The 22,416-nt window shown below is 45.5% G+C and overlaps 1 protein-coding gene across 4 annotated transcripts in view; it reads left to right on the forward strand.

Moving 5' to 3' along the window:
• LOC119953176 (cystinosin-like) overlaps nt 1-22,116 on the forward strand; it is a 76,601-nt gene extending 54,485 nt beyond the window's left edge. For 3 of the 4 annotated variants that reach the window (XM_038777137.1, XM_038777138.1, XM_038777139.1), the window contains 5 exons: nt 3,781-3,880; nt 13,241-13,360; nt 14,933-15,103; nt 15,883-16,000; nt 18,350-22,116. In XM_038777137.1, coding sequence (XP_038633065.1) covers nt 3,781-3,880; nt 13,241-13,360; nt 14,933-15,103; nt 15,883-16,000; nt 18,350-18,492 — 652 coding nt within the window. In that variant the 3' untranslated portion in view covers nt 18,493-22,116. The remainder of the gene's footprint in view (nt 1-3,780; nt 3,881-13,240; nt 13,361-14,932; nt 15,104-15,882; nt 16,001-18,349) is intronic. The other variant, XR_005457973.1, reaches the window with a different exon arrangement.
• The last annotated feature ends 300 nt before the right edge of the window (nt 22,117-22,416 follow it).

Below are 22,416 nucleotides of genomic sequence, written 5' to 3' on the forward strand. Positions count from 1 at the left end.
CTCGCGCGCCTCATTGAAGGCTCGCACCAGCACTGGACCCACCAAGTCCACAAATTTCCTGTAAAACTCCACCGGGAACCCATCCGGCCCCGGCGCCTTCCCCGCCTGCATCTGGCCTATCCCTTTAATTAGCTCCTGCAGCTCTATCGGCGCCCCCAACCCTTCCACCAGCTCCTCCTGTACCTTTGGGAACCCCAATTTGTCGAGAAAGTTCTTCATTCCCCCTCTCCTCTTCGGCGGTTCAGACCTATACAATTCCCTATAGAAGTCCCTAAAGACCCTATTCACCTCTTGCCCCTTCTGCACTACATCCCCACCCCTCTCTCTCACTCCCCCAATCTCTCTGGCTGCATCTCGCTTACGAAGCTGGTGTGCCAGCATCCTGCTCGCCTTTTCCCCGTACTCATACGCCGCACCCTGCGCCCTTCTCCACTGCATTTCCGCCTTCCTAGTGGTCAGTAGGTCGAACCTGGCCTGCAAGCTACGCCGCTCCCTTAATAGCCCCTCCTCTGGCGCCGCCGCATATTTCCTATCTACTTCTAGGAGCTCCCCCACCAGCCTCTCCCTTTCCTGCCTCTCCTTCCTCTCTCTGTGTGCCCTTATGGAGATCAGCTCTCCTCTAATCACTGCTTTCAAGGCCTCCCAGACTGTCCCCACCTGCACCTCACCTGTGTCATTCGTACCCAGATAGTTCTCAATGCCCGTTCTCACCCTTCTGCACACCTCTTCGTCCGCCAACAGCCCTACATCCAGGCGCCACAACGGGCGTTGGTCCCGCGCCTCCCCCATGTCCACGTCCACCCAATGTGGTGCATGGTCCGATGTCGAAATGGCCGAGTACTCCGTGTCCTGCACTCTCGGTATCAGCCCCCTGTTCAATACGAAAAAATCGATCCTAGAGTACACTCTGTGGACGTGGGAGAAAAAAGAATACTCCCTCGCCCTAGGCCTACCAAATCTCCATGGGTCTACCCCTCCCATCTGCTCCATGAACCCCCTTAACACCTCTGCCGCTGCCGGCCTCCTATTCGTCCTGGAACTCGATCTATCCAGCCCAGGGTCTAACACCGTATTAAAGTCCCCTCCCATGATCAGGCCCCCTGCCTCCAGTCCCGGGATGAGGCCCAGCAGGCGCCTCATAAAACCCGCGTCGTCCCAGTTCGGGGCATACACATTTACCAGTACCACACTCTCTCCCTGCAGCCTACCCCTCACCATCACGTACCTGCCCTCCTTGTCTGCCACCACCTCTGCCGCCACAAACGACACTCTCTTTCCCACCAAAATCGCCACCCCCCGGTTCTTGATATCCAAGCCTGAGTGGAACACCTGTCCCACCCACCCCCTTCTCAGGCGGACCTGATCTGCTACCCTCAAATGAGTCTCCTGCAGCATTGCTACATCAGCCTTCAGTCCCTTCAGGTGTGAGAAGACCCTTGATCTTTTGACCGGCCCATTCAGCCCCCTTACGTTCCACGTGATCAATCGGGTCGCAGAGCGACCCGTCCCTACTCCCTGTCGATTAGCCATGTCTTGTCCCTTGCTCGCCCCGGGTCATCCCTTCTTTTCTGACCCGCTTCCCATAGCGATGGCCCCCCCCCCCCCCCCCCCCACCCCCCCCGGCTCTCCCCTTCTCGTCCCTGGTCTTTCTAGCAGCAACCCGGTGTCCCCCCCCAGTCCCCCCCCCCTTCCCCCCCCCCCCCCCCCCCCCCCCCCTGGCTAGGACCCCTCCTAGCCGCGATGTACCCCACATCGTACTCCCGAGAGTCAGCTGGTCTCCGCTGACCCGGCTGCTCCTGCCACATTCCGACTCCTCCCGGTTCACCCCATCTGCGCCCGTGAAAGATCCCCTTAAAACCCCCGAGAAAGACCCGCATAATCAACCCGCTCCCCCCCGTCCCGTCTCCCCAACTTAACGATATAAATACAAATACCCAATGGCAACTAAATACATAAATACTTAACTACATACTTAAATAACAAAATAATTAACTAACTATCAACTAACCGCGTGCCCAACCATCACCCTCCATCAAACAGTATAAATAACCGCAGATAACCATAACCCGAAAAGAAAAAAAAGAACCAAAAAACCCCCCCAAGCACCCAAAGAAAAAGGGTAAGAGGGGTAAATAACTAAGGGAAATTGGAAACGGGAAAAAACACCCCATAAGAAGCCAACGACCCACAATAGAGATTTCAACAGTACAAATATACAGAAACACCCAACAACTCGAAATCTTCAAAATATTCAGAAAAGTCAACCGTTCGAGAAAAAACACCCCAAACACTCCACGAAACTGTTACCCAGTTCCGACCTGGCCTGAAAAAGAAAAGGGCCACTTGCACAATCAAGAGTCCCCCGGCGGCTACGACCGCCGGTGCTCCCAGGTTTTAGTTCGTGTCCAACTTTTCCTCTTGTACAAAGGTCCAGGCCTCCTCTGGGGACTCGAAATAATGATGTTGGTCCTTGTAGGTGACCCACAAGCGCGCCGGTTGCAACATTCCAAATTTGATCTTTTTCGCGTGTAGCACCGCCTTTGTCCGGTTGTACCGGGCCCGCCGCTTTGCCACCTCCGCACTCCAGTCCTGGTACACCCTTACCGTCGAGTTCTGCCACTTGCTGCTTTTCTCCCTTTTAGCCCACCTCAGGACTTTCTCTCGATCACTTAGCCGCTGGAACCGCACCAGCACCGCCCTCGGGGGCTCGTTTGCCCTAGGCCTCCTGGCCATGACCCGGTATGCCTCTTCCAATTCCAGGGGCGCCGGACCGGCCCCTTCCCCCATCAGGGAGCTCAACATCTCCGCCACATATCCCGGGAGATCCGACCCCTCCAGGCCTTCTTCCAGGCCCAGGATCCTCAAATTTTTCCTCCTCATCCGAGTGTCCAGCTCCTCGAAGCGGCTCTGCCACTTCATGTGGAGTGCCTCGTGCACCTCCACCTTTGCCCCGATGACTGTGGCCTCCTCCTCCCTCGCGGCCATCTCCTGCTGCAGATCTTTAATCGACGCCTCTTGGATCGCCTGGGCTCCCACCAACCTGGTGGCCGTCGCGTTCATGGACTCTAAGAGTTCCACTTTCATCTCCGTGAAAAAACGGAGGAGAGCGGCCTGCTGCTCCTCCGCCCATTTCTTCCACTCCTCCGGTGCACCGCCGGCCGCCATTTTGATTTTCTTCCCCCGCTTTTTTTGGGGAGCTGCTGCCGTTTTTCTTGCCGCTCCACTCCGGGTACCGACCATAAAATCGGTCTAGTTCTCCTCAGGGGACCTTCCCCCACCGGGATTCGTTTTTTCAGCGCCGTTGGGGCCCTCCAATTGGCCCAAAAACACCTTTGTTGCAGGAGCTTCCAAATGTGCGGCTTAGCTAGTCATAGCCGCAACCGGAAGTCAATTTGGAAAATCATAGCTAGTGCATGAACTCTGAAGTGATCTCTTTTAGAACCCTAGGGTATAAGCCATTAGATCCCAGTGATATTATGATCAATATTTCCCAATGGATCTTTTACTACAACATTATGTTTCAATCAAGTTGCCTCTTAACTCTTCTAAACTCCAGTTGATACAAGCTGAGGATCATATTCCCTGATATACACCACAGATAAATTGCCCCGATCATGTCCGCAACCTCTTGTACTCCATCTAAATTAATGTTCAGCAGTTTTTGTAACAGAAATATTGTTATCTCCTTTAGACCTGTGATGTAAGCACATTAATTCGAAATCATACGCAAATGTTATTCATATGTATTTCTCTTTGTTTCTTTCCCTCTCTCTCTCTCAGTGTAGTTGGATTGAATTTTGATTTTCTGGCACTTAATCTGACTGGTCACATTGCATATGGAATGTTTAACATTGGTCTATACTGGATTCCATATATTGAGGTAATATTTAATTTAGCTTCCTGAGAACCCGTTTCAGTAAATGTTCATTAGGCAGCAGTGAAGGCCATGCTCAAGTTACTTGGAGAGGAGGCATTGCCACTTTAACAGAAACTCCTTTCAAAATGTTAGTCAGAGGGATTCCTAGCCCTTTAGCCCATTAAGCTTTTGGAAATCCACTTCTGATTTCAATTGGTAACATGTTAAAGACTGTCATGCTCTTACATTTATTAATGTTATTGACTAGATTTAACAACATCACAGATCCCTTTAGACAGTTTGCATTTTTTGCTCTGGATCCTTTTCTAAATTTTACTTTCTTCACAGCACTGTACAGAGTCCGTTGCGCGAAGTTAGATAGGTTGGCCAACTAATTAGTTGATCATTCTTCAAAAACACTATGATCCTACTCATTCATTTCTGTGTACGGTTAGTTTTCGAGTGAAGGATTGACTGTGAGCTAGTCCAGTTTACCATTGCCTCAAAACAGACAATTGCAGACCTAGAAGCTTTATATAATGCAAAGTCAGATCACATAGGCATTGTCTAATCAATATTATAATACCACTTACACCACTTCACCTGGTGTCCTACCACTCCTCAGGTAGGAATGTACAGATTCAAGGTGTAAAGAATGCATAACTTTACCAATTATCTTGGGAAATGAGAAAGTGGCAGAGACATTAAACAATTGTGAAAGGAAGGTCTTGCCTCATAAATTTGATTGAATTCTTTGAGGAAGTTACAAGAAGAGCTGATGAAGATAGTGCAGTGGATGTTGTGTACATGGATTTTAGCAAAGCGTTTGACATAGTCCCAAATGGCAGATTGGTCAAAAACGTTACAGCCACTGAGATACAGGGCAATATGGCAAACTGGAAAATAGCAGTTGCTTAAGTAACAGGACACAAAGGGTAATGGTCACAAAATGGTCAAGCTGCCCCTGCAAATGGAAAGTTGTTTCAAGTGGTGTTCCACAGGGCTCAGTATTAGGACCCTTACTGTTTGTGTTATATATTAACGATTTGGACGTGAACATGGGGGGGGGGGGGGGGGGGAGAGATTGGGAAATTTAAAGACTGGCTGAGTGATGGACAGTACAGAGGATAGCTATAATCTCCAATGATATTCCGGGATTGGTGGAGTGGGCAGCACGGTAGCATGGTGGTTAGCATAAATGCTTCACAGCTCCAGGGTCCCAGGTTCGGTTCCCTTCTGGGTCACTGTCTGTGCGGAGTCTGCACATCCTCCCCGTGTCTGCGTGGGTTTCCTCCGGGTGCTCCGGTTTCCTCCCACAGTCCAAAGATGTGCGGGTTAGGTGGATTGGCCATGATAAATTGCCCGTAGTGTCCTAAAAAAAATAAGGTTAAGGGAGGGGTTGTTGGGTTATGGGTATAGGGTGGATACGTGGGTTTGAGTAGGGTGATCATTGCTCGGCACAACATCGAGGGCCGAAGGGCCTGTTCTGTGCTGTACTGTTCTATGTTCTATGAGTGCGCAATAAAGTGGCAGGTGGAATTTAACACAAGTGTGAGGTCATGCATTTAGGGAGATCAAACAGTTATAGGATGCACACAATAAATGGAATATACTAAGAGGGGTAGATGAAGTGAGAGATCTTGGTGTACAGATACACGGGTCCCTAAAGGCAACAGTTCAACTCGACAAGATTGTAAAGAAAGCTTATGGAACACTTTCCTTCATTGGCAGAGGTATAGAATATAGAACATAGAACGATACAGCGCAGTATAGGCCCTTCGGCCCACGATGTTGCACCAACATGGTAAGTCAAAAACTAAAGGCCATCTAACCTACACTATGCCATTATCATCCATATGCTTATCCAATAAACTTTTAAATGCCCTCAATGTTGTCGAGTTCACTACTGTTGCAGGTAGGGCATTCCACGGCCTCACCACTCTTTGCGTAAAAAACCTGCCTCTGACCTCTGTCCTATATCTATTACCCCTCAATTTATGGCTATGTCCCCTTGTGCTAGCCACCTCCATCCGTGGGAGAAGGCTCTCATTGTCCACCCTATCTAACCCTCTGATCATTTGTATGCCTCTATTAAGTCACCTCTTAACCTTCTTCTCTCTAACGAAAACAACCTCAAGTCCATCAGCCTTCCCTCATAAGATTTTCCCTCCATACCAGGCAACATCCTGGTAAATCTCCTCTGCACCCGTTCCAAAGCTTCCACGTCCTTCCAATAATGAGGCGACCAGAACTGTACGCAATACTCCAAATGCGGCCGTACCAGAGTTTTGTACAGCTGCAACATGACCTCATGGCTCCGGAACTCAATCCCTCTACCAATAAAGGCCAACACACCATAGGCCTTCTTCACAACCCTATCAACCTGGGTGGCAACTTTCAGGGATCTATGTACATGGACACCGAGATCCCTCTGCTCATCCACACTGCCAAGAATTTTACCATTAGCCAAATATTCCGCATTCCTGTTGTTCTTTCCAAAGTGAATCACCTCACACTTCTCTACATTAAACTCCATTTGCCACCTCTCAGCCCAGCTCTGCAGCTTATCTATGTCCCTCTGTAACCTGCAACATCCTTCCACACTGTCTACAACTCCACCGACTTTAGTGTCGTCTGCAAATTTACTCACCCAACCTTCTGTGCCCTCTAGGTCATTTATAAAAATGACAAACAGCAACGGCCCCAGAACAGATCCTTGTGGTACGCCACTCGTAACTGAACTCTATTCTGAACATTTGCCATCAACCACCACCCTCTGTCTTCTTTCAACTAGCCAATTTCTGATCCACATCTCTAAATCACCCTCAATCTCCAGCCTCCGTATTTTCTGCAATAGCCGACCGTGGGGAACCTTATCAAACGCTTTACTGAAATCCATATACCCCACATCAACTGCTCTACCCTCGTCTACCTGTTCAGTCACCTTCTCAAAGAACTCGATAAGGTTTGTGAGGCATGACCTACCCTTCACAAAACCATGCTGACTATCCCTAATCATATTATTCCTATCTATAGGGGCTTTTCACAGTATCTTCATTGAAGCCTACTCGTGACAATAAGCGATTTTCATTTTTTCATTTTCATTTCATTTCGTTTTAGATGATTATAAATTGTATCTCTTATAATCCTCTCCAAGACTTTACCCACAACAGACGTGAGGCTCACCGGCCTATAGTTACCGGGGTTATCTCTACTCCCCTTCTTGAACAAAGGGACCATATTTGCTACCCTCCAGTCCTCTGGCACTATTCCTGTAGCCAATGATGACATAAAAATCAAAGCCAAAGGCTCAGCAATCTCTTCCCTGGCTTTCCAGAGAATCCTAGGATAAATCCCATCCGGCCCCGGGGACTTATCTATTTTCACCTTGTCCAGAATTGCCAACACGTCTTCCCTACGCACCTCAATGCCATCTATTCTAATAGCCTGGGTCTCAGCATTCTCCTCCACAATATTATCTTTTTCTTGAGTGAATACTGGCGAAAAGTATTCATTTAGTATCTCGCTTATCTCCTCAGCCTCCACACACAACTTCCCACCACTGTCCTTGACTGGCCCTACTCTTACCCTAGTCATTCTTTTATTCCTGACATTCCCGGCTGGGTCACTGTCTGTGTGGAGTCTGCACGTCCTCCCTGTGTGTGCGTGGGTTTCCTCCGGGTGCTCCGGTTTCCTCCCACAGTCCAAAGATGTGCGGGTTAGGTGGATTGGCCATGCTAAATTGCCCGTAGTGTAAGGTTAATGGGGGGATTGTTGTGTTACGGGTATACGGGTTACGTGGGTTTAAAGTAGGGTGATCATTGTTCGGCACAACATCGAGGGCCGAAGGGCCTGTTCTGTGCTGTACTGTTCTATGTTCTATACCTATAGAAAGCTTTTGGGTTTTCCTTGATCCTACCTGCCAAAGACTTCTCATGTCCCCTCCTTGCTCATCTTAGCTCTCTCTTTAGATCCTTCCTTGCTTCCTTGTAACTATCAAGCGCCCCAACTGAAACTTCATGCCTCATCTTCACATAGGCCTCCTTCTTCCTCTTAACAAGAGATTCCACTTCTTTGGTAAACCACGGTTCCCTCGTTCGCCCCCTTCCTGACTGATACGTACTTATCAAGAACACGCAATAGCTGTTCCTTGAACAAGCTCCACATATCCAGTGTGCCCACCCCTTGCAGCCTACTTCTCCAACCTACACTTCCTAAGTCATGTCTAATGGCATCATAATTGCCCTTCCCCCAGCTATAACTCTTGCCCTGCGGGGTACACTTATCCCTTTCCATCACTAACGTAAAGGTCACCGAATTGTGGTCACTGTTTCCAAAGTGCTCACCTACCTCCAGATCTAACACCTGGCCTGGTTCATTACCCAAAACCAAATCCAATGTGGCCTCGCCTCTTGTTGGCCTGTCAACATATTGTGTCAGGAAACCCTCCTGCACACATTGTACAAAGAACGACCCATCTAATGTACTCGAACTATATCTTTTCCAGTCAATATTTGGAAAGTTAAAGTCTCCCATAACAACCACCCTGTTACTTTCGCTCTTTTCCAGAATCATCTTCGCCATCCTTTCCTCTACATCCCTAGAACTATTAGGTGGCCTATAGAAAACTCCCAACAGGGTGACCTCTCCTTTCCTGTTTCTAACCTCAGCCCATACTACCTCGGAAGAAGAGTCCCCATCTAGCATCCTTTCCGCCACCGTAATACTGTCCTTGACTAGCAGCGCCACACCTCCCCCTCTTTTGCCCCCTTCTCTGAGCTTACTAAAACACCTAAACCCCGGAACCTGCAACAACCATTCCTGTCCCTGCTCTATCCATGTCTCTGAAATGGCCACAACATCGAAGTCCCAGGTACCAACCCATGCTGCCAGTTCCCCTACCTTATTTCGTATACTCCTGGCATTGAAGTAGACACACTTCACACCACCTACCTGAACACTGGCACCCTCCTGCAAAGTCAAATCTGTGCTCCTGACGTCTATACTCTGAATCTCCCGTACCCCAAAACTACAATCCAGGTTCCCATGCCCCTGCTGAATTAGTTTAAACCCCCCCAAAGAGCACTAACAAATCTCCCCCCCAGGATATTGGTGCCCCTCAGGTTCAGATGTAGACCATCCTGACTATAGAGGTCCCACCTTCCCCAGAAAGAGCCCCAGTTATCCAGAAATCTGAATCCCTCCCGCCTGCACCATCCCTGGAGCCACGTGTTTAATTGCTCTCTCTCCCTATTCCTCGTCTCACTATCACGTGGCACGGGCAACAACCCAGAGATAACAACTCTGTTTGTTCTCGCTCTGAGCTTCCATCCTAGCTCCCTAAAGGCCTGCCTGACATCCTTGTCCCCTTTCCTACCTATGTCGTTAGTGCCAATGTGGACTACGACTTGGGGCTGCTCCCCCTCCCCCTTAAGGACCCGGAAAACACGATCCGAGACATCACGTACCCTTGCACCTGGGAGGCAACATACCAAACGTGAGTGTCTCTCGCTCCCACAAAATCTCCTATCTGTGCCCCTGACTATTGAGTCCCCAATTACTAATGTTCTACTCCTTTCCTCCCTTCCCTTCTGAGCAACAGGGACAGACTCTGTGCCAGAGGCCCGTACCCCATGGCTTACCCCTGGTAAGTCCCCCCCCCCCCACAAGTATCCAAAACGGTATACTTGTTACTCAGGGGAACGACCGCAGGGGGTCCCTGCACTGACTGCTTCTTCCCCGTCCCTCTTACAGTTACCCATCTATCTCCAGTCTTTGGTGTAACTACTTCCCTGAAGCTCCTATCTATGACCCCCTCTGCCTCCCGAATGATCCGAAGTTCATCCAGCTCAAGCTCCAGGTCCCTAACACGGTTTTTGAGGAGCTGGAGTTGGGTGCACTTCCCACAGATGAAATCAGCAGGGACACTGACGGTGTCCCTCACCTCAAACATCCTGCAGGAGGAGCATTGTACTGCCTTCCCTGACATCACCTCTAGATTTAAAAAAAACAAGAAAAAGAAAGGAAGAGCTTACCTGATATTCCCTCAAACCCTGCGCCCGCTGAAAGGTAAGCAAATTTAGAGGCACTCACTCACCTTCACGACAAGCTCCTGCTCCCGCTTCCCAACAACCGTGGTTTTTTTTTTTGGTTAGAGGAGGAGGTAGGGTGGGAAACACTGACAAAGTGTTTCAGGTTTAACTGCCACTTGACAACAGCCCCTCCACAAACCACCTTCAAATTAGGCTGACCGCACTGCACGTATGCAAATTTGGAGATAGGAAATAGGGTGGGGACTCTGCAGGGGAGCACTGTACAGGGCCAACTCCACCTCCACTTGCACAAGGCAAAGCCTCATGCAACTGAAAGTGGTGCACAGAGCGCGCCTAACAAAAATCCTAATGAAGTTCTTCCTGGAAGTGGAGGACAAATGTGAACGGTGGCCTAGAAGACCCAGCCAACCACATTCACATGCCCCAGACTTATAGGGTTTTGGACAGCCTGCTTCGAGGTAGTGTCCAAGGATGTGGGGGGCGAGGGTGGAGCCATACCCGAGAGTGGCAGTCTTCAGTGTATCGCACCTGCCAGAACTATTTGTGCGGAGGGGGTGACGCCCTTGCCTTTGCTTCTCTAATCGCCCACTGAAGAATTTTCCTCGGCTGGAGGTCAACAGCACCACCCACAGCTGCAGACTGGCTGGTGGACCTGTCAGAATTTCTCCACTTGGAGAAGATCAAATTTGCAATCCAAGGGTCAGAGGAGGACTTCCACAAAGCGTGGAGGCCATTCACCAATTTGTTCCAGGACCTATTCGAAGCCAACAGCTAATAGAGGGGGGGATAAGGTGCACATGGGAGCCAATGAGAATGCAGGGAACAGACGGGGGAGAGGAGAGGGTGGCTGGAGAATGGCTGAAATGGATAATAGGGAGCCTAGAGCAAGGCCACAAGGAAAGAAACCCCCAAAAAACACCAAAAACAGGATGGGGGAGGAGATGGCAGGAGAGAGGGCGGGCCAATCAATAAAGGGGGAAAGGAGAAGAAGAACTGCATGTATGTAAATAGATGACAATTGCCCATTGTATAATATGAGACCCAAGATCTGCACCTTGAGTGCTGTATGCTACAGGGCTATGGACTGGGTGCATGAAGGTGGGATTAGCATGGGGCAGGACGATGGTGCAGTGGTTAGCACTGCTGCCTCAAGGCGCCGTGGTCGCGGGATCAATCGGGATCAATCCCGGCTCTGGGTCACTGTCCGTGTGGAGTTTGCACATTCTCCCTGTGTTTGTGAGGGTTTCGCCCCCACAACCCAAAGATGTGAAGGGTAGGTGGTAAATTGCCCCTTAATTGGAAAAAATGAATTGGGTACTCTAAATTTTAAAATACAAAAAAGAAAGGGCAGTTGGGTTTCCTTGGGTTGGCATCGACAAGATGGGCCGAATGGCCTGTGTGTGCTGCAACTTCTCTAAATTCTTTGTACATCTGTCTTCACAGCAGAAAGTGAATGAAAAATTATGGAAGCAGTGGGGAACCCAAGTGCTGGTGAAAGTAAAGAACGTGGATATTCGTACTAATTTTAAAAATAGTACTGGAGAAATTCAACATATTCCCTGTCCCGATAAACCTATAGACCAAAAGTGGTATTATGTAGCTTTTGTCACTCTTCCAATATTGCATTCCAAATCATCATAACACTGTGTTTAAAAGGGGGCATCCATCTTCCCCAAGCTCTTTGGCCTGTCACTTTAAACCTGTGTTCTCTGGTGATTTACCCACTCATTTACTCCTTCAAAACTTTCACACTTATAAACATATCTATTAAATATCCTAACCTTCCCTGCTGCGAGGAACATATTTCCAGCTTCCCCAGTCTCCTGAGACATGACTCGAGTCCTTCACCATAGAACATAGAACATTGTTATAGAACATAGAACATTGTTATATGAGTGTTCCTTTAAGAAAGGTTTTTGTCTCATCACATGGCTTCAGTGATGTCATTGTGTGGGTGGAGCTGGGCTGTGACCCTGGGAGGTTTTTTTTTTGGTTTCGCTTTCACCCTTGGCTGCTGTGGATTCAGACGGAGAACAGAATTTTTTTTTAACATGCAAATTGGGATGTTGTTTTCTACTTAAATCATGAACAATCCAATAATCCAGCCATAATGTTTAAAATAATTGTTTTTTGCAACCCTGTTTTTTAAGACAAAACAAATGTTTTGATGTCACTTTTTCTCTGTTACTTCTGGTGTCTGTGTTTTTTGTTCTTTTCCAAGTTCTGCATCACTACAATTATTCCACCTCTACTCCAGTATTTGTGCAGATAAGGATTTCACTGATTCCTTACAAAACACTCCACTGCCTCCACACTGCTCCCAGTATATTGAACTGCACCAGCCGGGCCTCTGACAGGTCCACATTCCTCTCCAGCTGCTGCAAAATCTGAGCTCATCGGCTAGACTTAGTCCATCCAGACTAAATCTTGTATGATATTTGGAGAACCAGTGATGGTTTGTCACAATTCTGCATTCTTGCTCCAGGTTTCTATGAACTTATAGCTGAATTCACCAGAATTACACCTCCAACCAGAGACCAGAGTTTTCAAATTTCTTACCTCTTCGCCCTGTCAGCATCCCTAATTCTGATGTCTGCTTCATGGAACAAGGCCTCCACATTTAGGCAAACACCAACTACACCACACCTACTGCCTTTCATAAATCCTGGAAAACAGCAAGTGTCAGGTTTCATAGCCCTCTCTGTAGAAGCTTAAGGAATGGAAGATGATATTGGAAGGTGGGACTTGCTGAATTCAGGAGTAAAGAACTTGCATCATTACATTTTACAGCTAATTAACCTTTGAACTGTAGTCATTTGAAATTAAGACATTATGGCAGCTGCTTTGTGAGCAGCAGGATTCCAAAGAAACAATGAGACAAGTACCAGCTAGTCTGTTTTCTTGATGGTGATTAAAGGATGAATATTGGCCAGGCGATCGGAAGAGCTTTGGGAACTTACACATCTAAGAGAGCAGACAGCGTTTAATGTCTTATCTGAAGGACAGCACCTTCTACCTGAGAACCCTCCCTATGTGTGGGTGGTTTATGTGAATTCCCCCCCCCCCCCCCCCCTTCTGTATAGATATGTAGATTTGACCATAAACTGAGTAGTCAGGTTGCAGCAGTGACCTGGCAATGGAAGTAAAGTCAAACCGGTTGTGAGGTGAGCATAATTTGGAAGAGATTTATTCTGATCATGTGACTGTTTACAGTTTGTGGGTTCCATGCAGTAGACTTGTACTTGATCTTGAGAGAGTTCTGATGGAATTATAAGTTATACTGTTGATTTGATTGTCATGTGTGTGCTAAGTCTGTCACCTGCTTTTTCAGAAACAGTTCCTGAAGGATAACCCAGATGGGGTGAACCCAGTGCAAGGCAGTGACGTTTTCTTCAGTCTCCATGCAGTCCTGCTAACCATGTTTACAATCTGCCAGTGTTGTTTGTATGAGGTCAGTCCTGCTACAGAGAGGTTTGTTATACTTTGGTTTCAGAATTTCTAGCATGAATGAAACCAGCAGCTGGTGCACAATCCCCATTCTCCTGATCTTTTCCTGTACCTGCTCACATTTCCCTTCCAAAGTAAGTCTCTCACTCAGCCTTTTGTGGTACAAGATTTTTCCATTCTAACAGCACTGCAAAATTTTACTTCTAATTTCTTGTGTAAATGTTGAATCTTTTCCTCCCTGGTATCAATTCTTAAAACCTTTTAGTATAGAATCATAGAATTTACAGTGCAGAAGGAGGCCATTCGGCCCATCGGGTCTGCACTGGCTCTTTGAAAGAGTAGCCTACCTAAGCCCACACCTCCACCCAATCCCTACAACCCAGCAATCCCACCCAACACTAAGGGCAATTTTGGACACACTAAGGGCAATGCTACCGTGCTGCTCAGTACTTTGTAATCATTTACTAGACACTGCCCTGACCCCCACTGTTCCCTTGGTGGGCAGGTAAAATTTGAGTGAATCTTCACTATCCTTTTTCCAAAACTCTACATAACACAGAACCTTAACCTATGTTTGTACAACCTCAGCATTTCTTGTTTTATATTCCACGTCCTCATGTATAAAATACAGAAGTCCATTTTTGACTTTAAAATCCATGTGCCTGCGCAGCTCTCTGGCCCTCCATTAAATGTTAGCATTTGCTGCAGCAATTTCATAATCTTTATTATTGTCACAAGAGTAGGCTTCACTGCAATGAAGTTACTGTGAAAATACCCCAGTCGCCACACTCGCCTGTTCGGGTACACTGAGGTAAAATTCAGAATGCCCAATTCACTGAACGAGCATGTCTTTTGGAACTTGTGGGAGGAAACCGGAGCGCCTGGAGGAAACCCACGCAGACACAGGGAGAATGTGCAGACTCTGCACAGACAGTGACCCAAGCTGGGAATCAAACGCATGTTCCTGGCGTGGATCAATTGTGAATCAATAGTGCTAACCAGTGTACTACCATGCCACCCATATTATTTATTTACTCCTTTTCTCGATGTATTGCTTCATATTTCTCTAAACTGCAGTTGCCATCAATCAACCCAGTCTATTAATTGGCACGTGCACTCCTGCATTTTCTTGCATTTTTCCTTACACTTTGTCATATTGCTTGATTTAATATCAGAAAACATTGTATCATTTCTCTGCCTCCAGACCATTTATGTCAATGGACATTAAGATATCCCAGTAGCGATCTGGGATAGATCACGACACCTCCCACAAATACCATTAGCTTTGTTCCCTTGGCATCTTTTCTGTCAAGTCTTCTTCACTTTCTTTGATACTATGTGCCTATATTTTTGTAAGAATTCACTTATGGGGCATATGACTACAGGTCACTGCAGTTTGAAATAAATGATCCGACTGTTACAAATTTTTGTTCCCAATTGCAGTGGTGTGGCATTCTGCTACACTCTGGACCTGGTTCTTGCAACTCCTTTGCTTTTGACATTTGTAAGCTGTTTTGTTCAAACCTTTGGATATGGTATTGCTCCATCTTGATTCTCCTGTACTTTTGCCTCACAGAGAGGGGAGCAGAAAGTGTCAAAGGTTACGATTGGACTGTTGGTGGCTGCCTGGCTTTTTGCTCTTATCACCTTGTTTGTGACTGTAGCTGACAAAATTACGTGGCTGCAGTATCTCTACTACTTCTCCTACATCAAACTTGTAATCACACTCATCAAATACATCCCACAGGTAGGTGGCGGGTGAAGGGCCGACAAACACTGCGGAGGGTGGTCTGCACAGTGTAGGGTATAGCACGAGGTTGGGGGTGAGGGGATGGTAGGAAATGGTTTGTAGAGCACCGAACACGTAAGCTGAAGGGGAGGAGACTTTTATGATTCCAGGTGTGGGTAATCCTGCAGCCCCTCAGGGTTGTGTTCCCAGCTTTAACGTTTCCAAGGCTTTGGATGTACAGCTGTATGCAATGCTGAGGAGTTTGACCCTGACACTGCTCACTGGAAGGTGAATAGTTGAAAGGATTCCTGTTCAGTAAAAACTGGATTCACCATCCTTTACAAATGGACAGGTTGCTGATATCAGCATCTCTAAGCCCGGTGACTTTGCTGGCTTCGAACTTTAGGCTGAGGAAGATAGTTGAGATCATTTGGGTCGTTAATACCATGCAAATCTGAAAAGGCCCAGCTGCTCAGGCAGGCCTTTCCCACATCACAACCGGACAACCCTTCCCCGTCCCTCTATGTAATCCCATGGGAGAGACAGGCCCAGGATTAGGTCTTGAAAAAATCTGGAAAACTCCCCCTCTGATCCCCTCAGATGATGGAAACTAATCCAGGGGATCACATGGATAAAACTTTATATGTAAAGTCACTCAACCTCAATATAGTTTGATTTCTGTGCCAGTCAGGAAATTATTCAACTCCAGCACACCCACCTACAAAGTGTTTTTATTTGTTTTTGTACGATGCTGTTAACTGCTGATTATAACAATGTTTCACTGGCTCTCTCTTCAGGCCTATATGAATTATCGAAGGAAGAGCACCGATGGCTGGTCCATTGGCAATGTGCTACTAGATTTCACTGGAGGGAGTCTCAGCATTGTACAGATGTTCCTCCAGTCATATAACAATGGTAATCGCTGACCTGAAATGAAATTTTCACTTTGGAATGGCTGAATTTGTAAATGGTTGTGGAGTGTGTGTGTGTGCTGGGATAAAACACTGGCTGCTTGTGTTACCATCCCCGTTCTGCACTGTAACATTGGCCAAAATCCCAAAGAGCCTCTTGTGGTTACTGGCTATCTAGTTAGTCCAGGCTCTTCCTCGTTACCCTGACATTTCTCCTTGCAAGTATTTATCCAATTCCTTTTTGAATATTAGATTGAATCTAATTCCACCGCCATTTCAGGCAGTGCATAACAGAAAAAAAACAGCCCACTGAATTAAAATGTCATCTCCCCCCTGTTCTTTTGATAGTTACTTTAAATCTGTCTCCTGTCTACCACCGGTAAAAGTTTCTCCTTATTTGGTCTTATTAAAACCGTTCATGATTTTGAACTCTCCAGTTAACCTTCTCTTCTCTAAGGAGAAGAAGCCCAGCTTCTCCAACATCTCCATATTGACATCCCTTATCCTTGGTCCCATTCTAATAAATATTTCTAAAGCTATGTAACACTGTTCATGTTTCCTCCCCAATCACTGCTGTTAAAGCCAGATGTTGCCACATTTGCCATCTTTTCCTTGGGGGTACAGTGGTGTTACTGTGCTAGTTATCCAGAGGCCCGGCTAATGCTCTGGGGACACAGGTTCAAATCTCATCAGGGCAGCTGGTGGAATTTCAATTCAAATAATGAATCTAGAATATAGAGTTAGTCTCATTATGGTGATGTGAAGTTTTCATTCATTGCTGCAATGTCCTTTTGGGGAAGGAAATCTGTCGTCTTTACCTGGTCTGGCTGACATGTGACTCCAGATCCACAGCAATGTGGTTAACTCTTAACTGTTGTCTGAAATGACCGGGCAAGCCACTCAGTTCGAGGGCAATTAGTGATGGGCAACAAATGCTGGTTGGACCAGCAGCACCCACATCTCATGAAAGAGTAAATTTAAAAATGTCCCACCACAGTAGCTGCTGGAATTTAAATTTGGTTAATAAAATCTGCAATAGGGCAACGCGATGGTGCAGTGGGTTAGCCCTGCTGCCTCACGGCGCCGAGGTCCCAGGTTCGATCCTGGCTCTGGGTCACTGTCTGTGTGGAGTTTGCACATTCTCCCCGTGTTTGCGTTGGTTCCACCCCCACAGCCCAAAAGATGTGCAGGCTAGGTGGATTGGCTTTGCTAAATTGCCCCTTAATTGGAAAAAATGAATTGGATACTCTAGACTTTAAAAATAAAAAATAAATTAAATCTGAAATGGAAAGTTAGTCTCAGGAATGGTTGCCATGAAACTATTGTTATAAAATCCCATCAGTCCTTTAGGGGAAGAACTCTGCAGCCCTTACCTGGTCTGGCCTACATGTGACTCCAGACCCAACCAAGAGTCAATGTGGTTGACTCTTAACCGCCCTCTGAAATGGCTGAGCAAGCCACTCTCAAGGGCAATTAGGGGTGGGCAACAAATGCTGACCCAGCGAGTGATGCCCTCATTCCATGAATGAATAAATAAAAACTGACACCTGAATGCTGCTGTGCAATGTGTGCTTCCAAAGCAACTACCCTAAGTTGGATGCAGTGATCAAGAAAGCTGCTCACCATCATCAGCCATCCACTATACCAATATTGTGTCCTAAATGGTGTACAGCTGGGAATTGTAGTAAAGTAGAAAGATTAGGGGTCGAAGTACAGAAATCACTAAAAGCTAATGAGCGTCTATAACATTGAAAATTAAAGAATATAAGAAATAGGAGCAGGACATGTAAAACCACGTTGATGCTATTTGGTTTTCCTGTTTAAGCACATTTTAAGACTTAATAATAGATTCCAGCAAATAATTGGTGAATGAAGTTCAACATAAACGTGAGGTAGTACATTTTAGTAGAAGATTAGGGTGATCAGATGAACACAGGGATCTGAGTACAAGTACACTAATCACTAGAAGTTGCGTCACAGATTAACAAGGCGATTAAAAAAAAAAAGTAAAGCAAGCAATCGGCTTTATTTTTATAGGATAGAATTGAAAAGTAGGGAAGTTGTGATAAACCTACTGCACATCTTGATTAGAACAGACTTGTAGCTTGTAGTTCTAGTGATTATTTAAAAAGGATAGAGGCTTTGGAAAGAGTGCAGAGAAAGTTTACAAGCTGCCTCTGCAGGTCGTCATTTGGTCAAGAGGATAATAGGTAGCACAGCTCTATTTCTTGCTACCAGGGCTGTTTCGTTGGGTCTAGATGTGAAATGTAGGCTGGCCCAAGTCTACACTTTAACATTGCTTCTTGTTTGAAATTGGACTTGCTTCTGAACAAATGTTTCATTTTCATTGCAGATGAATGGTTGCTGATTTTTGGAGACCCGACAAAATTTGGCCTTGGGTTGTTCTCAATTATGTTTGATATCCTCTTCATTGTGCAGCATTATTGTTTGTACCGACATAAATCTGACTACCGGTCACTGAATGCAGATAACTGAGACTGGTTCTCAACACATCAAAACACTGGTTGGCTCTGGCAACCGTTCATTGGAAAAATGATAATTCACAAGACCTTTGTTGTGAATGAAACAGCAATTTTACATCATTCAGTAAAACCAAGGTACTTACTTTTTTTTAATGGAAGACATCAAGTGTCTGGTTCATGCACACTGACTGGAGGCTTCGACTGTTACAAATCTCCAATTTCTCCTTCAGAAGCAGTTGTCTTTTCAATCCAAAAATCTTGTTTCTATTGGATCTTGACCACCATCACCGAAAAGCCCAGAGAAGGATCTGTCACACCCAAGATTGCTGTGATTCAAGGAACAGGTCACCATCCCCTTGGACCAATCACCCTCAGAACCCACCAGGCATCAACAACACTTAACAGCCTTAACATCGTTACCCACATTAATTTAACATGTTTTTAAACATCTGCAGCCCATAAAACTGAGAATAATGTTGCAATGAAAAATGGAATTGATTTGAAGCATGAGTAAGCATCATTTGAGGTTCTGGTGAACGGTCAATGTTAATGCTGTTTAACTCCACAGATGCTGCCTGAACCTGCTGAATATTTCCAACATTTCTTCTGCTAATTTACTTGAGGTGAGTTTGTCTCCTGTAACTTTAAACTCTCATCCAGCAATTAGACTTTCCTCTATTGGTGCTGGTAAGAGAAGGGATGGTCAAAGGGATACTTGGGTTAAGATTTGTTGGCTCCTCATTCCTGGAATCATTGAATGGTAGCAGCAAAGAAGAAAGCCGTTTGGCCCATCATGTCTGCTGGCCCTCTGAAGTAGTAATGCACCTGGTTTCACGCCCCTGCCTTTTCCCCATGGCCCTGCAAAACTTTCATTTTCAGATAATTATCCAATTTCCTTTTGAAAGCCTCAATTGACTCTGCCTCCAACACAGTCCGTGCATTCCGATTCAAACCACTCGTTGCGTGAAGAAGCTTTTCCTTGTGTCTCCATTGCTGCTTTTGCCAATTACCGTCAATCTGCGCCCTCTGGTTCTCCATCCTTTCACCAATGGGAACAGTTTCTCCCAATCTGCTTTGTCCAGTCCCCTTATGATTTGAAATATCTCCATTAAATCTCCTCTTAACCTTCTCTCTAAGGAAAAAGTCCCAGCTTCTCCAATCTTTTTATATGACTGAAGTTCCTCATCCCTGGAATCTTTCTCGTGAATCTTTCCTGTACCTTTTCTAATGCCTTTACATCCTTCCTGAAGTGTGGAGAAACAGATGCAGTACTCCAGTTGAAACCGAACAGTGTTTTATACGGGTTTAACAAAGCATTTTGGCTACTGCATGCCCCTATTGATAAATGTCCAGGCTGCCGTAAGCTTTATTAACCACTCTCGAGCTCTCCTGCCAACTTAAATAATTTGTACACGCACATGCATAGACATACCCAGGTCTTCTGCTCCTGTACTCCTGTTAGAATGGCACCTTTAGTTTTAGATTGTCTCTCGGCATTCCTCCGACCAAATGGATCTCTTCACATTTCCCTGCTTTAAATCTCACTCTCACCTGCTATTAGTCTGTCCATTGCATCAACCAGTCTGTCCTTTTGAAGCTGTACACGATCCTCCTCAGTTCACAACACTCCCAAGTTTCATTTCATCCGCAAATTTTGGAATTGTGTGCTGTACATGACCTAGGTCATTATAAATCAGGAAGAGCAAGGGTCCTGACACTGATACCTGGGGAACCCCACTATAAACAAATAGTAATTTGGTATTACAGAACTTAAATATTGTTTTAAAAAGTCATGCTGTTGAAGCCTTTTGTTTGGCACTCATTAGGACAGATACTGAAGTATAAATTGTTGTCCTGTTACAATTGGTATTCTTGTGAATCTGTCCTGATGAGTGCAAGACAAAAAGCTTCAACGGGATGTCTTTTTTTCAGCAATACTACTCCAGTCTGAAAAAAAGTAGCTATTGTTCCCTGGCAATCTGCCAATTTTATATCCATGTTGCCTTTTATTCCATGAGGTCTAACTTTGTCCACAGGTCTATTGTGTGGCACCTTATCAAATGCCTTTGGAAGCGTATGTACACTACATTAACAACATTGCCCTTATTAATACTCTGTTACTTCATCAAAAAACTCAAGTTCGTGAACACAGTTTGCTGGTTTTCCTTAATTAACTCGCAGTTGTCAAAATTATTAATTTTGTACAAATTATTAATTTTTTCCTGAGTTATTGTTTCTAAAAGTCACTGATGATCTTAAAATGACTGGACTAATTTAACTTTGCACCTTTATTGAACAAGGATGTAACATTTATCCAATTTATCCAGTCTATCCAATACCACCACCGTGTCAATTTTAAACCTTTCAGGTGCCTGAGTTACTGCTTTCACCATGTCTTGGGCAGCAGCAACTTTGGTAAAAGACAAATGCAAAGTATTAATTTAGTATCTCACCCATGGCCCTGCCTCCATGTTCTTTGCATGCCTAATTGGCCTCACTTCACCTTTTACTACCCATTTACTGTTTATTTGCCTATAGAAGACTTTGGGGTTCTCTTCTCTGTTAGTTGCCAGCCTCTTCTCATACACTCTGCTTCTCATTTTCTTTTTCAGTTCCCCTCTGCCTGGTTAACAATTGTATGATCCACCTGACACTTTTTCTGCATCATCCTTATCTCTTTCATCATCCAGGGAGCTCTGGATTTGTTTGCCCAACGTTTCCCCCTTATGGGAATCTACCTTGACTATTCTCAAACTAACTCTTCTTTAAATGTAATTTTGCCTATTAATCTTTGATTTCAATTTATCTGATCCAGATCTATTTGTCACGGTGGGGAAGTGAAGGAAAATGTATGTATATCTATCATGTGTCAGCTGGACTACTTTATAGTCATTTTTTTTGTATATGCTTTTCAAAATGGACTACTGCTGACCTGACCAGATGCTTCCAGAAGTTTCTGAGCCGTTTCAAAGTGAACAATGGCTGACACTTCAAACGTCTGGATTGTAACATGACAAGCTAACACAATGGCCCAATGGCGGTCATGTCTGCTTCAGCCAGCTATGGTCAAAGACAACTGTTTGAAAGTCCTAATCTCCTAGAAAGTTCTAATGGCTTAACTGTTATAAATGATTGTTTCAACAAGTTTATTTAACAACTTGAAACCAGTATCACATGATCGAGACTTAATAATACAGTCTTTGGACCTTAAAGTCAGTTACTGTTTGACGTCCAATGAGAACAGGACTTCAGGCTGATCCTACCATTGAGTAGGTGGCAGCAGAAAGAATTCTAGCCATTGTTAAAATTGCAAACTATGGGAACATTGGAAGACGTGTCTCCCAAGACAAACTCATTCCATGTCCCTTCTCCCATCATGGAAGTATTACTTTGGAAAGACGGAACACCCTGCAATCAGTCAGCCTACCCTCTGAATAAATCTTCCATTCGACTTCTGATTCTGGACTCGCATAAACCCATAACTTGTGGTTGTGCCCTGAACTCTCTTTAAATCCTCTGTTTATTGTGTGAGTGCATAAAAGGTGTATTATGTTCTGTTATGGCAGTGGTAATGATGTACACATAACATCTAGTTCTTTAACTAGTAAAATGGTTTATTAAAGATCTATAATACAGACGATGACTAGTGATTGAATTCATTGAATTCTCCTGGAGCTGCTACTTGTGTGACTGTCCTCCAGTATGACTTACTATCAACTGGCAGGTGTCTCGCGTCACATGGTAGATCTGTATCGCCACCACCTGGTTGGAGATCGCATTGCTAACTACATACAAAACTGTGCACAGGCATATCACCACATCCCCCTTCCTCTGGTACTGTTAACATTTACATACAAATGTAATTGTGTCTTACAAAACATGATTTGCATCATAATTTTAAACATGTCATATGTCCAAATGCAACTGAGCTTTAGAC

The sequence above is a fragment of the Scyliorhinus canicula genome, chromosome 18, assembly GCF_902713615.1.
Source record: "Scyliorhinus canicula chromosome 18, sScyCan1.1, whole genome shotgun sequence".
In the NCBI taxonomy this organism is placed as follows: Eukaryota; Metazoa; Chordata; class Chondrichthyes; order Carcharhiniformes; family Scyliorhinidae; genus Scyliorhinus; species Scyliorhinus canicula.